This window comes from Dendroctonus ponderosae, unplaced genomic scaffold (assembly GCF_020466585.1).
Source record: "Dendroctonus ponderosae isolate FM_Combo_2020 unplaced genomic scaffold, Dpon_F_20191213v2 Dpon_F_20191213_2, whole genome shotgun sequence".
Taxonomy (NCBI): Eukaryota; Metazoa; Arthropoda; class Insecta; order Coleoptera; family Curculionidae; genus Dendroctonus; species Dendroctonus ponderosae.
The window spans coordinates 3,666,149-3,686,865 of record NW_026018165.1 but is presented as its reverse complement, the minus strand read 5'-3'; the positions used below and the strand labels follow the sequence as shown (position 1 = coordinate 3,686,865).

The window sequence follows — 20,717 nt, the reverse complement described above, 5'->3', positions numbered from 1 at the left end:
AAGTTGACATTCTGCACCAATCTGAAAGATACTACCCGAGACTCACCAGGGAGGCCATCGAAATATTTAAACACCAAAACAATTTCAACAGAAAACAAGAAATTACGGCACTCAATCCAGATTGGAAGCGCGTTTTGCGCCAAACAGCATGTGCGCCGAAGCGTTGGAACGCCCACCCATCCCCCACGCATGAGCACACACGGCTGGGCGCCATAAATACGACTGGGAATTCAGCAGTTGAATCATTCTTAGTCGGAAAGCACGGGAGATCACTTCACCCACTGCCTCATCGCCTTTGAAAATGTCCACCGCAGTTGTGGACGAAACGTCAGGAAGAAATTCCGATAGACCACGGCTTCAAAGCCCGGAAAACATTTCTAAATGTAACATAATTCTTGTTTCCATACCCTACTACACATTTTTTATCTTTATTTGAAGTTTTACGGCAACAAAAGGAGAAAAACATACAAACAGTTATATCGTTAAATTTAAAAAAAAAGGATTTTAAAAGGCCCACAGCCAACTATGATTACCATTTAAAAAACATCAGTTTATTTTTTATCTCGTAAATCAAGTTGACTATGACAACGAGTGCTAGTTTACTGAATTCAACGCAAAAAGTTCTACTAAAGACAATTTCAACTTTTTTCTAATTTAAGCAGCTTACGAATTATATGATAATTAAAAGTGTTGATTTCTTGCCTTTTCAGGATATTTCAGGAATCAAGTCGGATACCTAAATTTTGAAAACGGCAATGAATAGCCAATCAAATTCTGCCCAATTTTGCCCATTTAACGGATTCTCTATCTTTAAAAATGTTGAAGTTACTCATACAAAGATTCACAAAATGGCCACCCTGTATATAAACCCTCATCTCTTTGGTGTTCGATGTTCTTTGTGTGTGTCTCACATCACATCTTTCGTTCTCTACATCATTTCTGGTACCGATCAAAGCTTCTCGGGTATTTATTTCTCCCGTGATCTATCTGGCAGAAGATCCGAAATAACATTAAAAGCTTCGTTCCCAATATCAGATGGCAGCAGATGATCATCGCTTGAACTTATTTTCAAATGTGCAATATTAAGACGCAACTTGACAATGATCGACATATTTATTACCGCACTAGTGCGGAGATAATTTTAAAACGCACTAGTGCGGTAATAAACATAATTAAGACATTTGAAAGAGTGCCAAATCATAGTCAATACATATCAGTTGTAGATAAAATAAATTATTTTAATTTTCTTTATTAAACATTACTATTGACACTTTTCTTAATTTTTTATTAAAGCTGATTTCTCTACAGTTTACTCGAAGTATAACATTCTTCACAGTGCATCTGTGGTGCAAAGTTTGGGAATATAAATTTCTAGTTACCCGAAAATACTCCCTTTCTAATATTTAATAATCTAAATCAGGGTAGGCACGACCAAAAGTAGGAAAGTGGCGACTAAAGTACCTAACTGTAATTTCACACCTGTCGAAAACTAGATACAGCTGATTAATGAAACCCTTGAACAAATTTACATTTACCTACTTCAATGTTTTAATTCACCTTTTCAGGCAAACTTTATATACCCGACGAAAAAAAGTTGCGTGATGATGTCCTGCATAATCAACGAACATAAACTGTTTGAATTATTGTCATCAATTATTTAAGAATGTATTTTCCTGAAGGTAATGAATACCTCGAAAAAATCCCCGGGTTATATTCTCGTGTGTATTTTACGATTGAAGCAATAAAAACATTTATAGCGTGAATTCTAGCAGGAATAAGTCAGTTTCACTGGATTTCACCACTAAACTGGCAAATTATTTAATTTTCAAGTGCGATGGCTTAAGTTGATGTCTTACTTAATTGCTAATCTGGTTTAATGTTCAGATTGAAGTGAAATACGGTTTGATATTTATTTAGCAGTCGTAAGAGTAAATGAACGATGTAAATAAAATCGCAGAAAAAGAATTGCAAATAAACTGAAAAACTGAAATGAAATGGTAGAAACCAAGGCCGTTAAATCCATGTTTGAAGTTAAGACTCGCCTTACCCACTCAGATCAATATTAGCAATTTCCAATTAACACAAAATTATTGCAACACTGATATAAAATATTATGTTGATAAAATGCGATTATGAAAATACCTTACGGTAAATTCAGGCTACCTAATGCATCAAATATGTTTTAAATAAAAGCCAAAGCTACTTGTATCAAAACACAAGTACAACATTCCTTAGCAGGGGTTTTTTTCGTCTCATTCAGTTATTTCCACTTAATGATTGTATATTAATGGACAGCAGCAATCCAGTCAGAATTAGATAGACCAATATAAAAGTTGATTAAGTGGCGGCGCGTAAAGAAATGTAGGTATAATCGGATCCTTGAACTTATCGCTTTATATGGTGTATCAGTGGAATCTAATGGAGACATTTCTAGAATGTTCTGTATTTATGTGCAATGAGGAAACGTGAGCTTTAAATATGTCTTACAAATGTTAGTATTTCGGCATTCCTCCGGAAAAGATTGGGGGATGTTGGTAAATTTCTTACCACCAATTTGTCTTACGACGTCTATTGAAAGAATTAATTCAGGCGTGTAGGCTGAACATAGAATTTATCTCCATAAAATATCTGCGGATTATTGTTTCTCAGGAGAATATTACTTACCTTGCCCTTATTGTTATCTATTTCCAAGAGTCCAAAAGGCTACACATTTTGTATGGTCGACAAACGAACTTCGTAATGTGAATTTAATTCAAAAACAAATCTATAACGTTAGAAACTAAACAATAACTGAAAAAAATTGTTATGGGATTGATTGATACCTAACTGAACCCTTGCAGGAATAAATCCACTCTCTATCTAGACTTTAAAAATGTATGTCTTGATTGACTTGCATAACATACAAATGATAACTTGTTGAACCCTCTTGTCGTTCAAAGCGAAATAAAAAACGTCAAACTTAGTCCCTTGTTTAATAGCATCTTCAGGTTTAACTGCTGTATCTGCTTCTATCCCATAAGAATACTGCAATTTATAGCTGGAGTCCCCTTTTTCATAGGCAACATCTAATCAAATGTAATTGATAGCGTTATCAAACGCCTTATTGTCAAACCCACTGTCTTCAACAGAATACGAACGTCTATGCTTTGGTTCAAATATTTTTTCTTCTTCGTTTTCATCCTTGGTTTGTTCCTCAGTTACTTCCATTGATGTTTCTGTTTGCACTGTTATCAAAAGTTTAAGTCTGATCTTATGCAGATCGCTAGGCGTAACTTTGGCTGCAAGTCTTGATTTTATAATAAGGATTCTCAAAATCCAATGTCAATTCCATCGGATTCTGCTTTCGATCTGACTCAGAAAAGTGACCAAAAAAACGTTAATTCTTTGAAGATATCTTTTTCATCTTGGGCTTCCGCTTGACTGATTTCTTCGTGTATATCAATGCCAGTTTCAAAATTTTGTTATCTTTTTAATTTTCTTGGCTTCTGCATTCCATTCCAGACAGTTACGGTGATGTTATTCTAATAATCTGATTTATTGCTCCTTTCCAGTTTAAGTTGCAAAGCGTTTTTTCTTTTCAATTGCTTCTACTTCTTTTGAGCTCATATATTTCCCAATAAAACATTTTGAAGTTCGATATGTCTTCCTAGATAAGTCTGCTCTAGTGTCGAATTGGTCCTCCTGTCCTTTCCACTCCTCGAAACGTATTTCTGCCTGATCTCGATTGATTTTCGTTCTGTTTCCTGCTTTCCGACCAGCTTCAGTTCCCTCTCATTTATCTCTATCTGTTCTCTTTTATAGTCATCTTGTTTAAATGTTTTTCTTTCTTCTGCTTCTTCATCAATTTCCATAGGCTTCTTCTTTCAATCTCTTTACTCATTCAAATATGAAACGTATTATCCCAACCCATTGCTACTATCGTGTTTTCTTCGTTGCCTTTTGTCTTCTATCAGATTTCTATTTTCTCTTTAACTTTTTTTATTTATTAGTTAAAAACGTTGTTCTTGCTTAAACCGTCGCAGTCGTTTTACATACCAATCTTTTAGGAATTCGTTTACGTGCATTTATCTAAATATTCTTAGTTCCCATACTTACAGAAGGATCAACATGTTTAGAATCTGTAGGCTTCCCTAGAGTTGGAAATCGATGTCGCTGTAAAGACCGTACTTGGGTTACTGGTCTTTCAAATTAACTGGTCTGAAGTAAATTAATATTTTACGATGAATACGAAAATAAAGCAATAAGTTTCAACTCTAAAAGGATTTCTCAACATTTTGATTTTGTTCAAGCTTTTCTGGTTTGTCTGTTCAATTTCTTTTAGGAACTTTGTTGCGATCTGCCGCCTTCCTAGATTGATAATTCCGGCTTTGTACGTCGCCGTTTTTATTTTATTATTTTTTTTTAACTTTCTAACTTCTCAGTTCAAGATATGGGGCTGAATCAAATTGTTTGCCCATCTAGATATACATCTGCGGTTAATCTACAAGCCGTTAATTATAAATCAGCCAGTGTGTAAAAAGGTAATTTTTTGCTGTAGACCTATCATTTAATAAAATCAGAATATTTATATTTCGTCCATATTATACGAATTGAAAACAAAATCAAACAGTAGAAATTATCTGCGCACAGTATCCTTCTACTGACATCAATGTATAAATTATTATTATATAGCATGTCGCCTCTGATGTTATTAGCTGGCGTTCCATTTTCCTCTTAAGTGGATTTAAAAATAATGTTAATTGCCTACCAGCTTAAGAAGTGCCGTGTATCTAAGCGATTGCTATTTTGTTTCAGAAATTAACACAATGCCATTCTTCAAGTCTACCAATCGAGACTCGTAGCTTTTACGGCTTGGGCCTTATAGGTTCAGTTGATAATTTCAAAATGCTACTGGCCTGTTAAGTCCCAAGCTGCGAAAGATAAAACGCATCAATTGTCTTCAAACTGACATCTTCAAGTTGAGTGAGACCAGGAAAAAGGAAAAAATAATTTGCACAAATCAAGCAAATTTGACGAGCAAGTTTAGGAGCAAGTTATTTGCTTTTTTTAGAAGACTACACATTGCAATGAGAATATGCGCAAAAGATGTTCTAATTTGTATGTATCCAAATTCAATAAAAAGTTAAATAATAAATAAGATAACTAATATTAGTTATGAAATACAACTGTAATTATAAAATACTCCTAAAAAAATACATAAGTTAATAAGAGTATAAAGTTATCACTTGACTTGCATGTTGGGTTTGAAATAAAAATTAGTGAGTCTCTAACCGAAATATCTAAAAATCAAACATGTTTTATCTGAATTTTGATGAGGATTTTATATACTGTATGATGCCACCAAAGGGTGGCAGTAGGTTACGTACACTTAATTCAAAAAAAATCCATCAAATTGTAAAGTGAGATAATGAAATAATAGAAAGCCGCCAATTTCTTTATTTTTTTAGTTACAGGGTGACTCACATTATGACAAACAAAACAAGCAATCCATGCCTTTGTCCTGTGAGAGCTTTTTGAAACGTAAACATTTTTAGAGTTTTGCAGAATATTTTCCCTCCAGTATAGAAAAACTACTCAAAATGTTTTGAATGAGACAACAAAGCTTTGAATGAGACTTTCAATTGAACAAACTTAAGAATATGTGCAGTTTTTTATTCTAAAAGGTATTTACGCCAATAACTGAAATGAGTTAAAATTACATTTTTTAATGTAAATAATTTTTACATGAAACATCCACTTACAAAAAATAGAAAATTTGTTGATAGTAGCATTTGCTTCAAGCAATTGACTAGCTACTTAATTAAGCTTACTAATGTAATCCTATATAAATGGATCTACTATCAAAAACTATTTTCTGGTACTACTATGTATAACCTTGTTACTTAGTATCAACTTATTTACTAAAATATGTATTTAAGTTGAAAAATATTTGATGGGTCGCTCTTTCTAAATAAAATTATTTCTTGAAAATTATTCAAATTTACTTCATGAAGCGCAGACTTTAGGATTTTCTGTACTGTACTGTAAAAGTACGATTTTTTTATTAGAGCAAACAAATAGGTAACTGAAAAATGTGTTAACTAATTCCGCATTTAAAACCATCTCTCTTAAACAGGATGATTTGCTTATCGCTCAAACACCCAGTTGCTACATGCTTTTTCAAAAAATATGACAAGAAGAAATTCAACTCAGTGCTGATTTAATGATCGCTGATGAAGTTTATGAAAGAGGATTAATTTATACAGGTACTACTTGTGTAGAAATTCCTAATAATATTGTTAAATAATGTATAGTAATAAGAAAGTATGTTATTAACTTTTAGTTAAAATTCCGACGTTTTTCACAGAAATTCAGTGTTGCTATTTTCAAAAACCAAGTACCAAATATTCGCCAGGATTTTAACATTTTGTAATTATCTCGCAATAAAGACATTAACATTATAAATGACCTCGCATAATCTACATCCTATCCACTCAAGAATAAAGTAGAAGTATACTCTAAAATAATTTCGATTTTGGTCTAAAGTCGAAAATACCATTTTCCCCCCAGGTTATCCCCAAATGTGACACCGATCGCAAATAAAAAACATCATTTTTGCATCCAAATGCAGTACTAATAAGTGTAAACACATAACTTGAGTTTGAACCTTCTATACAAACAGCAATCTGACAATATAAAAAACCCAGGTTGTCCATTCAAAAAAAGTGCATCTTTCATCATTTCATTCTTTCATTTAGGCTAAATTGATATGAAATCGTATAAAAAATTTGCTGTGCTCGTTTCACAGTCTAGTGTCCGGACACCAGGTATTTACATGAAAAGTACCACGGGCTAGCATCATCAAACTACTTCTATTCAAGAGATGTTTTTATGAACTCCCGTCAAACATAGGTAGTTGATAAGTTTCATATGGTGGATTCATATTTTGAACACCATTTTGTCTCGAAATTTGTGTCTTCTGAGAAGACAGAATTTCCTAAACTCTTCTATAATATTTTCAAACGGCACACGAATTTCGTGCAAAATATCCAACAAAAAACTTTTGAATTTCCAAACATAGCAAGTATTTCAAAATTATTAACAAACAACTGCGTTGCTAATGCTAAGTAAAATGAGTGTGCTAAGTATTAGCTGCTACTTATAAAGATTTTCCATCCCCAAAAAAAGGTCGTTTATCTTTTTAACACGTTTTATTCTTTTCTTTCAGTTAAAACGTTTTCCATATTTAAATTTGTTTTAATTATTTAGTTTTGTTAATTTACGTTAATAAAATTAAAGCCGTTGTTCGGTTTTATCAAGATAATCACGAACGTAGCAAAGGATTTACGACCACAAGGACCACAAAGGTCGTCTAATTTTAATCTGAGAGACTATATGAGCACTAAAGTTCGTGTCCCATACGAAAGTATTTCTATTGGTTGGAGATCTGTCAGTTCGTACGACGGCGGACGAATTGACAGATCTGCAACCTAATTCTTCTCTAATTGGGATTTTTGCGTTACAAAATGTACCCCTGGCAGAAAAAACACACCGAAAAGAAGATCACGATTTTGTTTTTTCGAACAGCTTTCAACTTTAAAATAAAATGTTTTAGGCCTTTTTTGATTATTTTAGTCGCCGACACACGGAAGTTTAACTTCCGTGTGTTAACCACCGAACCGACGCAAAAGCGCAGTTCACCAATATGATTGATCTGAGCATTAAGAAATTTCGTTACTTTGCGCATTAAAAACCCAAATCATAGTTTACACTAGTTTTTGGGTGCAATATGTACAGTAAATTTTAATACCTAATTTTGGCACTAAAAGTGATTTATTTGTGCTTTTGATCGAAACACTTTCAATAGATAAGGTGCAAAAAAGCTGTTCTTTTAAAAACGCCATGCTATGAATAATATTCCGAATCTAAAAGAATGTATGTACATTTATGTGTTTCATTATTAGCTGGAAAAACAAATATTTATGGAAATATTAACGGCAAAACTAGTTAGATCTAGAGCAGCTAAATTGACGAATTAACAGACTGATAATGAACAGAGCTTTTTAAAGAACAGTAAAAAAATTCGACATCGAGTCGCAAACAATTTGTCCAATCCAAGCAATCGGTCCAAGCACTGCCTGGACCGATTTCGAGCCTGTTAACTCTCATCAAATGGGTTCATCATGAAAATAACACTCACATGAGTACAGGCATAAGTGCGCGCTTCGGAAGTGTTATTTCTAGGCTAAACCCGATGAGAGCTAACGGGCTCGAAATCCATCCCTGAGATTAACATCTCGAAATCTGTACCTGCAGAGTATTCTAAACTTAGTTTAAAATTAGTGCAAAAAAAATGTAAACGTTTATATATGTGTGGGAATTTCTTGCAGGTAGTTAGTACATATGGAACAAGCCGGTTGACAAATTTGGGGTTTCTTAGCGGCATTTGCCAGTATTAAATGACTGCAATGCCCTTGGAAATCCCAAAAATGTTCAATACATCTTCAGGATGTCAACTACATATATTTATAAAATTATAAATTGCTATAATTTACATTTGTTGTGTTGCTATTAGATATATTAATGTCTTGTGATTGTTTCGTCATGCAGCTATTATACTTGTATATTGAACAAATAGTAAAACTTTCAAAAGTGAATCGTGTTTTTATTGTTATTATTGCCCATACCTAATTCGACTAATCCCAATTACACAACTTCCTATAATCAAATATATATATATAATAAATTTAATAATTCTGTCAGACTGCTAAAGACTAGTGAGGGATTTTATGCCCTATGCAATAGGAATTGGTTTTTGATCGCGTTATTAGGCCGGGAGCGAAAACTCTCATCTCAAACTTATATTTCTCAATCTCCCCTTTCAGTTAGAGATGATAGCAAATAGTAGCATTCAAGCTGAGGCAAAGTCTTCCCGATAAGTAAATTGGGTTTCTTATTTATATTTCACATAAAAAATAAAACAACTCTCACTAACCCCCCAGACTGCCTGAAAAAAAAACAAATCAATCCCATTTATATTTCAATTGCTCTATTATATTCACGTGTTATTTCTTGGGTTGTTCATATCAACTCATATATTCATATATAATAATTCATTTTCATAAAATCAATCAGTCATATTTTTTGGTGGTTGGCGGGTACATCTAATAAAAACAGTTTATTTACAAAAGTTTAAGTGTAATGTTTTAACAAAAATATAAGGAACCCAAATTACACTAAATTAAATAATTACAGCCACCTAATCCCACGATTTGCATTCTGCAAAAGTTCTTGGCTTGGATGCAGTGAAATTGTCTTCATCTTCATCGCTTTGAGCCTCTTCTTCAATGGGTTCAATCGACCTCTTGGACATGCGGATGCTACTTCTATAAAACACAGCTATTACCAATTAAAGATGAAGAATAAATAAATCGTACTGCATGATTAATGAGTGGTATTTCTAATGAAAAATGTTAATCTAAGAAAAAATACCTACTATTTAAAGAATATTTTATGTCCCAGTCAAGATTCACCGCCAAAAAAACCAAAGAAAAATAAAGAAACTCTTTAACAGTTCATAGATCTCCATTCATGAAATCAGTAAAATGGGTAAATATCATTTGCTCAGCAGAAGTTGTTAAGAAGAAAATGGTTTATCAAGCTCGCCCAACAGCTCATTTACATTATATTATTTCCTATTCGGTGATGATTAGATTTAGATTTGAAATTAGACTGCACATTATCATACACGTTTAGTATCGTTTCCGGCAAGGAGCGTTTCCAGTCCAGCAAAAAGACTGCGCATTCACATTTTCATATATTAAACTAGGCCTGAGTAACACTCTCTGAGTTAATGTTCACATCTAACAAGAAAAAGCCATCAACATATTGCGTGAAAATATGGAAATTTTAAAGAAAATTTCAGAGCGATTAGGGTGACGCGTTTTCCAAATATTGATTACATGTTTTTGCTTTCTCTGGTCGTTTTTTGAGGAAACCTAAATTTTGTCGAAAAAAAACAAGATAACTTTGTTTCGATTTTGTCCCAAATTCAAAGGTTATTCGAAAAACTATTCGAAAAAGACGATAAAGGCGAACAAACTGTAGACGACGACTTTCTTGTAAAATCCATCTTTTAACTTTTTTGCATAAGACTCAGTTTGCCAGTATTTTACAGTGAAACGTTAGGAAAAACGCGTTGTTCTGTTTTGAGAGAGATTTGTATAGAAATATTGACCTAAAAGTGAAGAAACTGGAATTTAAATAAGCCAAATTATTCACAGCGACAAGTGACGAGTTTTCCGAATAATTGATTATAAACTTTCACTTGTTCTATTCGGGGAAATATTTTTGGGAAAAAATCTAGAAAAAATGAAAAAAACAAAAATTAGGGTTTTGTCCAAGAAAGCTGTTCAGGAGCCGAGTGCTCCAATGAAACGTATTTTATAATTTTCACAGAAAATACCTGATTATCAGTATTTTAAGTAAAACTAAAAATAATACGTTTTTTGCGTAGCAAGAATTGTTTAATAGAAACTTTGCTATTTTATATATTTTTTATGCTCTCTGACGATTATTCGAAATAATCTTAATTACTTTCGGTAAAAAACTGAATAACATTATTTGGTTTTTGTGCTGTTTTGGAATTCACTGAAAAGAGTTTTCTTAGGTTCCCTGCAAACCGCTGAATGAGGCGAATTTTCTACCAAAATTATTTTTTTCATTTTTGGCTGAAAAGACCTCATTATTGTCAGAAAAGAAGAAAATCATCAGAAAATATTGGTTTTTTGCGTTTTTGGTTAAAAACTTTTAGTTTTGTGATCGGTTTTTAAGAAAATCTTAATGATTTTCGGGAAAAACGGGAGAAACATTTTTGTTTTTGTCCCGAATTCGACGCTGAAAAAAGTTTTTGTAAACTAAAATGCCAAATTTTTTTAACAAGCTCTACAGTTCAGAGGTATGGAGGTGACGATTTTTCCAAATAATTTATTATACTTAACTTAATTTATATAACTTTTGCTGATTTGAATGAAACTCGTGTCTTGATAGAAAATTATTTAAGCTGGAAAGGGATTTCGAAACTTTTTACAATGGGACGAAGGAGGCGAGTATTCAAATAAAACGTATTTCATAATTTTTCGCAGAAAATGCCTGAAAGAAAATTCCCACAAAGCTATAAATATATCTTGTAATTTTTCGAGTAAAATACATCCAAATCGTCAGTACTTTTAAGTAAAACTCTACAAAATAGAACGTTTTTGAGTAGAAAGCAACAGCAAAAAGCAAAAAATCAGTCGAAACTAAAAAACCACTTATTTTAACAAACACTTTGACAGCAGTCAGAGGAATGGAAGTGATGAGTTTTCCAAATAATTTATTATAAGAAAATTATTTGATTTTAGTGAAAAAATTCAAAGCTGAAAAGAGATTTCAAAACTTTTTACAAAGCGATGAAGGAGGCGAGTGTTCTAATAAAATTGATTGCAATGAAATTTGAAAAACACCTTAAGATTATCAGTATTTTTAAGTGATTTTTTTTTGAAAATTGAACATTTAGAAAAAAGGGTAACTTTGCTAAAACTGAAAAAATCTGAAATTTTTAAGAAATGTTAAAAATGTTATTGACAAATGGCCCTTCAAATAAATCTAAAAACAAGTAAAAAAAGTTAATAACATTTTTCCAGCAACGGAACTGAGTTACTGCGCTAGTGCGTTGGGTTGGCGCAAGCCATTTGCGTAGCACTGCGCCAACTCCTAAAAATTTATTGAGTTACCCAGGCCTACATTAAACGTTTCAGTTTGATCCGGTAAAGATGTATTCCCGCCTTTCGCAAAAAAAGATATGTGCAATTGCTCTTCTACTTGATGAAGAAACAAGCAGTTCTGCAATAAAAATATTTGCAGTACATCCAATGCTAAAAGAAAGGAAAAAGGAAAGCAAATATTGGACTTTATTCAAATTTTGAATTTCGTGAAAAAACGTTCTGTATATTCAAGAATGAATAGGATTCAGTAAGAGTTCAATTACATTTTCTAAAACCATATTGAAATTGTACTAAATAAAGATAAAATTAATTTGTCAAACGACGATTGAAAAGCGACACTTTCCGACTCGATCCGTTCGGGCCGGCATCCGGCAAATAGTGTTTCCGAAAATACTAAACGGAAACGTAAGGTGTCTGATATGATACATTTCCCATAGTGTGAATGGTTCATGTTTAAAATAATTAAATAATATTTTTCGGAAACTACACGCTACTTGCCGGAAACGCTACGTGCATGATAGTGTGCAAAGACCCAGTTGATTAGCTAACTAGAATATACAAAATAACAGAAGGAGGTCGCTAAAAAAACTTGACATTGACCTTCGTAACGATGGATAATTTACATGTAAAACACTAAACTCACATTAATATGCCAGAACACTCTCGGAAAAAATTAGCGAATTGACTGCTCTTGAAAATATTACACATTATTCTTCTTTCCAAATGAGCAGTTTGATACGAAGCTTTTATTATACATTTTTTATTATATTAAAAGCGTTTAGTCAAGATCGACTTTTCCGATTTTTTTTAACACTTCGTTCTTATTTGTTTGTTTGTCTTATTATGTCTCTGAACTCAGACAGTGAAAACGTTGTTGACTAACAAAGCATCTTATAGAAACATTTTAGATTGTAGTAAAGTTAGTAGTTTAATATATTATTGCATTATCTATCGAGGCAACTGAAGGCTTTCTGTAATTAATTATTATTCAAATAATAAAAACCGACTAGGAGGAACATTTCCAACCATATTAATAATTTCGTTAGTAGACATTTGATAGTGGTGACAAAATACAATATGTTCTTTTCATGCACCCGATACTATCAAAGTTAATAAAAACAAAGAAGAGCTAAAACAAGTTTATTATCAATTACGACAAGGAAAAAATGCTGTACTAGTAATTGTTAAATCATTCCATCCACATTAAATACAATGCAAACAATGCAAACAACGCGAACAATTCGAACAGTGCGAAACCCGATATAAGCAAAAGAATATAAATAAGAACAAGGAAATACAAATAATCGACACTAACCCTTCAAACTTGCCGGTTTTGTTCCGCTTGGATTGAGTAGTCTCATTAGTGATTATTCGCCGCTTTATTGGACTTGGCTGAACGGTTCCTGAAAGATCAGCTCCTGCTAATTGTCGCTGTCGCCTTGCAAAAGTAATAATGCTGTAAGTATCGCTTTGGCATAAAGTTTTCAGGGCAAGGGCGGCTTGATCACGTTTGTAAAGGGCCACATAAGCTGAAGTTTTCGAGATCCAGGATACATAAACATTTCCTAAAACAAAACGATGCTAAACTTGGAAATAGTAAAAGAATTAAGAAGTAAGGAAATGTTTAAATAATATAATTTTGGGTTGAACATTCAATAAAAATCTAACATTAACTTGTCGACTTCCAGTCAGTGATGCCATAACAGGAAATTTTTCCTTAGTTCTAGGTATTTTTCTCAGGTTTCTCAAGAAAAAGGGATTTGTTATAATTATCTAGGGATTTTTTTAATTTTTCGTTTATCTGCAAAAAAAAATAATTCTGGGGATAAAATATTAATATATCGGACTACATAAGGCAGTCAGCAGCGAACATGTCGAGGAATCCTTTGAATCTTTCATTAAGGTCTTTTTTAATTTCCCAGAAATAATCTTTACTGAGATGCAAAAATCAATAAACCTCGCAGTCAGTGTGATTTTCAACTGCTCTATCTACATATAAACTTTATCAAATACCTATTTAAATTAAAGCTTGCATTTAAAAGAATAAATGAGAATAACAATTGGAGCATTTTATTACATTTTTTAAATTTCGTAATATACTGTATTATTTTTTTAATTAACGTTATTTGTTTCACTTATCACTTTTTATTAAACATTTTTAATTATATTTTTTTGAAATTCTAGAAAAAACTAGAGATTTTTTAAGTGAGCATCTGGGAATTTTAATTTTACCAATCTGGCATTATGCTTCCAGCATAGCCAAAAGGCAACTTTTTTTACTTATTTTAAATGCATCACGATAACCGCGTTAGGATTTTGATGCAAGTCACAGTGGTGGAACATCCTGCATATTAATGCAGTGCTTTTCTTCTGTAAACTGTATATCAGCAAAGTAGCAGTTTCAGTCTTAAACTCGAATATAATAGATAAATAATTTAAAAAACCTTCGAAATGATTTCTATAAGTCCTAAATGGCTCGTAAAACTATTTTTATCTAGCAAAATGCCAAAATGTCGTTTGTAGCAAGATTTGGCTTTTAATGCTATCGCTTAATTGAGGGTAATTATAATAGATTCAAAAGCCAAATATTGGTTACATACGACATTTTGGCATTTTGCTAACTAAAAATAGTTCTTAATTTACCAGCTATTTTACGAATATACCATACCCATAGTACAAAATTTAATTAATTTATAACATAAAAACGTACTCACTAAATTCAACTTACCGAATGGGCTAAATAATTGCACAATATTATTAGTAGTCCACTCTTTGGGAAACGTCAAATAAAACACGTGATCCCTGGATACAATTTCTGAAAAGAGACAGGCAATTAGATAAGTCATTTACTGAGATTGGGGCGCGTTAAATAAACTTTTTTCTGCGTAGTAGTCAAAATTATTGTTTAAGTTCCTGTAGTTTGATACCGCTGAATGGTTTATTCAGACTTTCGGAACTTTGACCTTGCAGAGATAGTTTTTATGACGTTTTTGGTTCGTAGTATTTACACCCGTCCTCAAGTGAATACTTGAGGACTTGCATCTTAAAGCTAAACTATATTTTAATCATTTAAATCGAAGGTGTCCTTTACATATTGCAAGTGTGCCTTTCGAATTATTTCATATAAATGTTGATAACAGATAGATGACTGGTCACATAGAAATGGACCCATTCGAAAGGACATGACCCTTATCGTAAAACGTAAAACTAAAGGTACGGGTCCACTGGATACTTTTGTATCGCAACAATGTTGCACAACATGCTGGAAACACTTGTTTCCTGTCGACAGAGCAAATTAAACGTGTAACGCAACAAAATTCGTGTTGTTAGAGATTAAGTCAAAATCACATAACTGACAATTTGCACAGACGAATTATCAAACCGAACTTTCATATACTGTATTATCATTTAATTACTCTTTTTTAGGTTCATTTAGGTTCTTTTGATAACGATAGCAGTAAATAGCTATCGAAACGTCAAGGTAATTTTTCAAATTAATTTCATTACTAATTGGAATTTTCTCTTACAGCTTGAGCCTATGCGTGTCGCAACAAGAAGTTTGTAAAAAAACAAATCATGAGTCAAGCAACATTAATTCGATTCGCACGTGCACACGGAAGCTTTCTTATTAGCATTAAATAAATCCATGTTGCGTCATGTGTAAATCCAAGTGAAACTAGGAGAAATCATTTAAAAATAACAGAAGTACAGATCGATTCACTTGTAGGACCGCAAATTGGTCATTAATAAATCATTATACATACATATATCAAAAATAAACGAAATCTTAAAAATACAAGTTTCACAAAGTTGACATATACATGACAAAGTTGAGTTAAAATGTTTTGTATTGAATGCCCATACTACAATATTTAAATAAAAATATTCAAATAACAAAAATATAGTTAAATCTAAATCAGCCTGTAAATAAAGATAAAAAAGTCCATGTTTTATCCTTAAGGACTGCAAAGTGTATTGTGGAAAAGAATTTCCTCTCTCTATTTAATTTTGCTGCATATTTAAAAAAAACTATTTTAAGATCGTATAAATCATATTTAGATTTAAGATTATTTAATTCGATAATTACCAAAACCTTTTAAGTCGACTTGGATACAACATTGAAGAACAGACAAACGTTTTGAAACAAAAGCAGATAAAAAGCAATTTACAATAGAACAAAAACGTATGTGAGTTCTTTATGTAAGTGCCCATTTGCAAAATTAACTGGTCTATTCTCTTTTAGGTTTTCAATAAGCTGCTTGTTTAAGTCTAGGAGAAGAAGGGCACAGAATGTGAAATAAATAAAGAGTAAAATTACGAAAAATAAGAAAAAAACCAAATAGAGAAAATGAGTGTTGTTTTTCAAATGCATGAAGAACGTTTGTCAATTTTGCATATGCTAAATAGTTCTCAAGGGCAATACTTACGATCTGGGGCCTCTAGGTCCAAGAACTGATTATCTGCCAATATCATCAAAAATATCCTAAAAAAACACGAGTTAACAAAACTGTACTTTTCTATAAATAGATGCAGGAAGCTAATAATTTCCCGAAAGTCCCGTATATTCAGGGTTGCTCATTAGTTCGTCAAAGTTCGATATCACAGTAAATCTGAACTTTAGAAGAAAATGCTTCCTAAGAAAGTTTTTGATGTTTAAAAGGGGCACATTTTAAAATTACTTTTCAATATACAGGTGCATCATAAACGTGTGGCAGTTATCAACTATAGTTTTTTGAATGGAACCGGTTTTGCGCTTTTCGGATTTATCGTCAAATTTAAATGTAGTGTTACCACATGTTTAACAAAAAAATATTTTTAAATCCGCATTCAGAAACACGAGAAACTTTCGTAGGAGACATTTTCCTCTAAAATTCATATTTTCTGAGATATCGCACTTTGACGCACTAATGAGCAACCCTGTATTTTCCATATGGTTTATTTAGGACATGAAAATGGTAAGATTTTAAAAAGTTTGCTCCATTTGAAGTGCTCTTTTACAGGGGTTATTATTGCATCCAAAAGGTGTTATTTATAAAACAAAACTGACTATATTAATATATTCGTGCCAAGCAAACCATAAGACGAAAGGTCGCTTTATTCAAAGATCGCAAATATTTTAAAGACATGAAATGATAAAGCTTTAATAATGAGTTGGCAGATTAATAGTTTAATAGAAGACCCCTTTGTCACACAACTCTTTACAGTTATCTCTGTCCATGAATATTTCAGCTCGGGGACAGAAACACACGCGAATTAATCACAGACGTCGATCATTTGCTGTTGACGCTTTGTTACGTAACGTTGTAGAGTCAGATTTGATCAAGCTATATATAAAAGATGCTGCTAAAAGATGCTATATAAAAGATGCTGCTTAAAATTCGATGACTTTCAGACAATAAAAAGTGTCACAACATAAATACGAGTTCAAATAGGTGTTTGATAAATAGACTTACTTATTTTTATAAGGCTTCAGTAAACCTTCGCCCCTTCGTCCAATCAGATCACTAAGAATCAAATTATGTTGATCGCCTAAAAAAAATTTAAAGTATTATTTGCAAAAATCTAAATTTAACGAAAAAATGTGTTAGATAAAGCTCTGAAAATATCACTTAGTCAAAACACATACAGGGTGTCGTAAACTGTAATTAGGAGAAATTTGAAAATTGGACACGCTGTATAGACTTCTTATCTTTGAGATCACTAAATACTGTTTTTAAAACAAAGCAATATTTTATTGATCTGTTTGAAGATTTAATTTTAACTATTTGCTTCGGATGTTTTAATTTTACAAGTAAATGGGCAACAAGATGATAACTAAAATGCAAAATTAAAGTGAACAGATGTACAATATTCAAAGTTAGGAACAATGCCTACATTTCAAATAAATAATAGACATAAATTGTATAGACGTTTACAAACTGAAATGCAAATGCGTGATTTAAAAAAATTATAGACATACCTAAATGTTTCCACATCGCCAAAAAGCTAAGGCCAGTTATAAATGAGTCATAGCCCGCCTCATGTTCTTTGCTATCATTTATATCATATCCTTGGCCACCTTGCTCGATTTCTAAAATATTTTTCGTAATATAGTTTTTCATACAAATTTCAACAAAAAAATATCAACTTGTAAAAAAGATGTTTAGGTAAAAGTAATTATTTAGCTTCTTCTTCCAAAGAAATAAAAAATCACAATCTTACCGCACGGAGGAAGATTAAAGGGATGTGTTGTTACAGTGTGAACTAATTGCCCTAATACTGTGGATGGTATTATAGATTTAAAGTGTTGTGAACTCCCAATAAACTTTGTGTCATATACTCTGAAAAAAAAGTTTAGTATTTAAATGTATTAATGAATCAAACTGATCTAAGAAAACAGCAAGTATGCAAAATTAATTTAAAAAACTGCTTTACCGATCGATTTTTAAAAACTGCGTTAATAGGCAAAATCAAATAATCAATATTGCTTAGTACAGTTGGCGACACAAAAAATGGCTTTCTACCTCAGTATACTGACAACTACACTGATGGACAAAATTAGCGCACCATCTATAAATTTCGAAGAAAAAATATTATAAACCTTACATACTTTTATCAAAATTAAAATCAATCATCATCAAAATATAGTTAATAACAACTCAATGGCGAATTTTAAATGTTACTTTGAAAATATCGTCTGTGCCAAAAAATAGATTAACATTCAGTTTTTAATTGATCGTTTTGAACATTTCAAACATAAATAAATGTATATGTATTGCTTATTAGGTGGAACTGACTGGCATTTGATGTCGCCTCATGTTGAAATAAAATGATACAATTGAAAATATGTAGACTTACGCTGGGAATAACGACTTAACCACATCCTTAAAATCCAAATAATCGTGTGGTAGTGGAGTCAAAAACTTGTCAATTGTGTGAAGAAAGTCCAATAAGAAATTATGCCCTACTATAATTTTTTCCTAAAAAAATTAAAAAATGTTTTGTGTAAATGTGTCAAAATCTCACCAGTTTCAGGCTATTTCATGCATATTGTTGGTGATATAATCAAATACGTCCTTCCATTTTCGTACTTACCGATTTTACAATCATCCTAATGACTTGACTGAATCCAATATAATCATCTAGTTCGGATTTTAATTTTTCAAAAAAAATACGATCAATTTCTTCACTTTCCTCTTTACACTTTAATTTAGTGGCAAACAGAATTCTCTCGGAATTCACAGAATGAGCGCGAAGATGAATTTTGTCATGAAACTTTTCGCTATTTGTCTGATACAGAAGTCGTCTCAAGAATGAGTTACATTTTGGAAGTTGCAACTCAGATTCATTTGAAGCGAGAAAAGCTTCGAGTTGTTTTCTGCGGAAAGAAAACAGATAGTGATAATCTTAAGTATGTTCTACACTTTTTAGTGGAGAAATTTATAAACAGAATAAATGTTTGTATAAGATTTAAAAACAGGCAAATAAAATGTAACTAATTACAATGCTAGTTTTGCAATTACATTACTACAATACTAGTAATGTACAATAATTACAAAATTGCTACAGTATAAAATAAACTATGCTTACACAACATCATCGATAAACTCCTGATTTGCTTCAGGAATAAGAACAATATCATGGTTTCTATTGTAGTTGGAATTATAAGACTCGGTTTTTAATCTCTGTTGTTCTTTGATAGTATTGCGCCATTCATCTTCTTCTACGTTATTTAAATAAGAAATTCCCTCTCTAAATAGTTTGTTAAAATCAAATGATTGTTGAATCAGAAAATCGATGCAGGACGTCTGAGATAAAAACCTTTTGTCTTGGATGAAATGGTTTATCGGTCTCCGAAATGTGTAAAAGTTATAACTTTTATGTTTTATACTGTCAGTAGTTTCATCCAATCTGAAATAAAAATGTGTATGCAGCATGATTTGGATAAAGTCTACTAAGGCCTGATGTTTCAATTATTAGTAGGCAGTGTAATGTTGTTAAAATTCACAGTTAATAATCTTAATACAAATGGAGTCCCTTATATTAGTATTATAATAGTATTTTATATTAATCATTATTGATTAATAAGAAACAAAAACCCAAATACCTAAATAGGCATTATTTACCAATTAGCATTACGGTTACTAATAAACCGCAACATTGTTTATAATGTATGACTCGTCAAAAGCATACATTATTATTGATAAAATACAATAAATGGTACAAAATGCATATTAACATACAGGGTGATTTAAAATTGGCGTCATTCCTCTGGAGGTGTTGCCTGACGCTGTTATAGGAGTACAGAAAAAATAGTAAAAGAAATTAATTGTTATTAAAAACTGAGAAATTTGCAAAAAACCATATCAGAAATACGGCAGCAATGTTTTTCAAGGTAATCTGCCTAATTAACATTGTGCAAATACCTGTTGCTTATTTAAAACTCCGGTAACTCCGGTTGAATTATACAGAGTGACAATAAGATAGACAAGGATAAACGGTAAATTCAACAAGATTCGTTGACTGCGGAACGTACTTTCGAAATGTCAACCTGTTCTCATAATCTCGAGTTCTGCGGGGTTTGGTGTTTACAAATAATCCATACAACACCAAACATTTGAATGGTTAACTCCAAACAAGCTAGTGCCTGTGTAATCTCATTATTCACTCTTATCAAGCAGCTTCTTGTATTCAGTTAATTAACTCCTGCTCCATTTGTATCTCATTGTGCTGTGTGTATCGTACAAACGTGGTACGAATGTAGCCCTTCCTCGGTATTTATTTGGTGGGAGAGGAAATTCAAAGTAAGTCACAATTTGACAAAATATTGTTATTATTGACAAGGGCTATCCACCTGTAACTATCTGTTAATGACAAAAACCTTAATTGCCGTTGTGATTTTTCATCAAAAAATTGTAGAAGAGAACTTTTTTGATATCAAAAATTTTCGTTATTTGAAGCAAAGATCGTAATTTTTCTTTTTGAATGCTTAAG

General features: G+C 32.0%; 1 protein-coding gene across 2 annotated transcripts; it reads right to left on the bottom strand.

The window, feature by feature from the left end:
- Positions 1-9,011: 9,011 nt before the first annotated feature.
- On the bottom strand, positions 9,012-19,634 carry LOC109538345 (poly(A)-specific ribonuclease PARN; the record flags this gene model as incomplete). Of its 2 annotated transcripts, none has more annotated exon segments than XM_019905548.2 (10): positions 9,012-9,365; positions 13,060-13,309; positions 14,473-14,559; positions 16,172-16,227; positions 17,198-17,273; positions 17,704-17,814; positions 17,946-18,064; positions 18,582-18,703; positions 18,819-19,101; positions 19,314-19,634. In XM_019905548.2, coding segments are annotated over 10 exon segments (1,552 nt in total), but the record flags the coding sequence as incomplete, so codon positions are not given.
- Between the last annotated feature and the right edge of the window lie 1,083 nt (positions 19,635-20,717).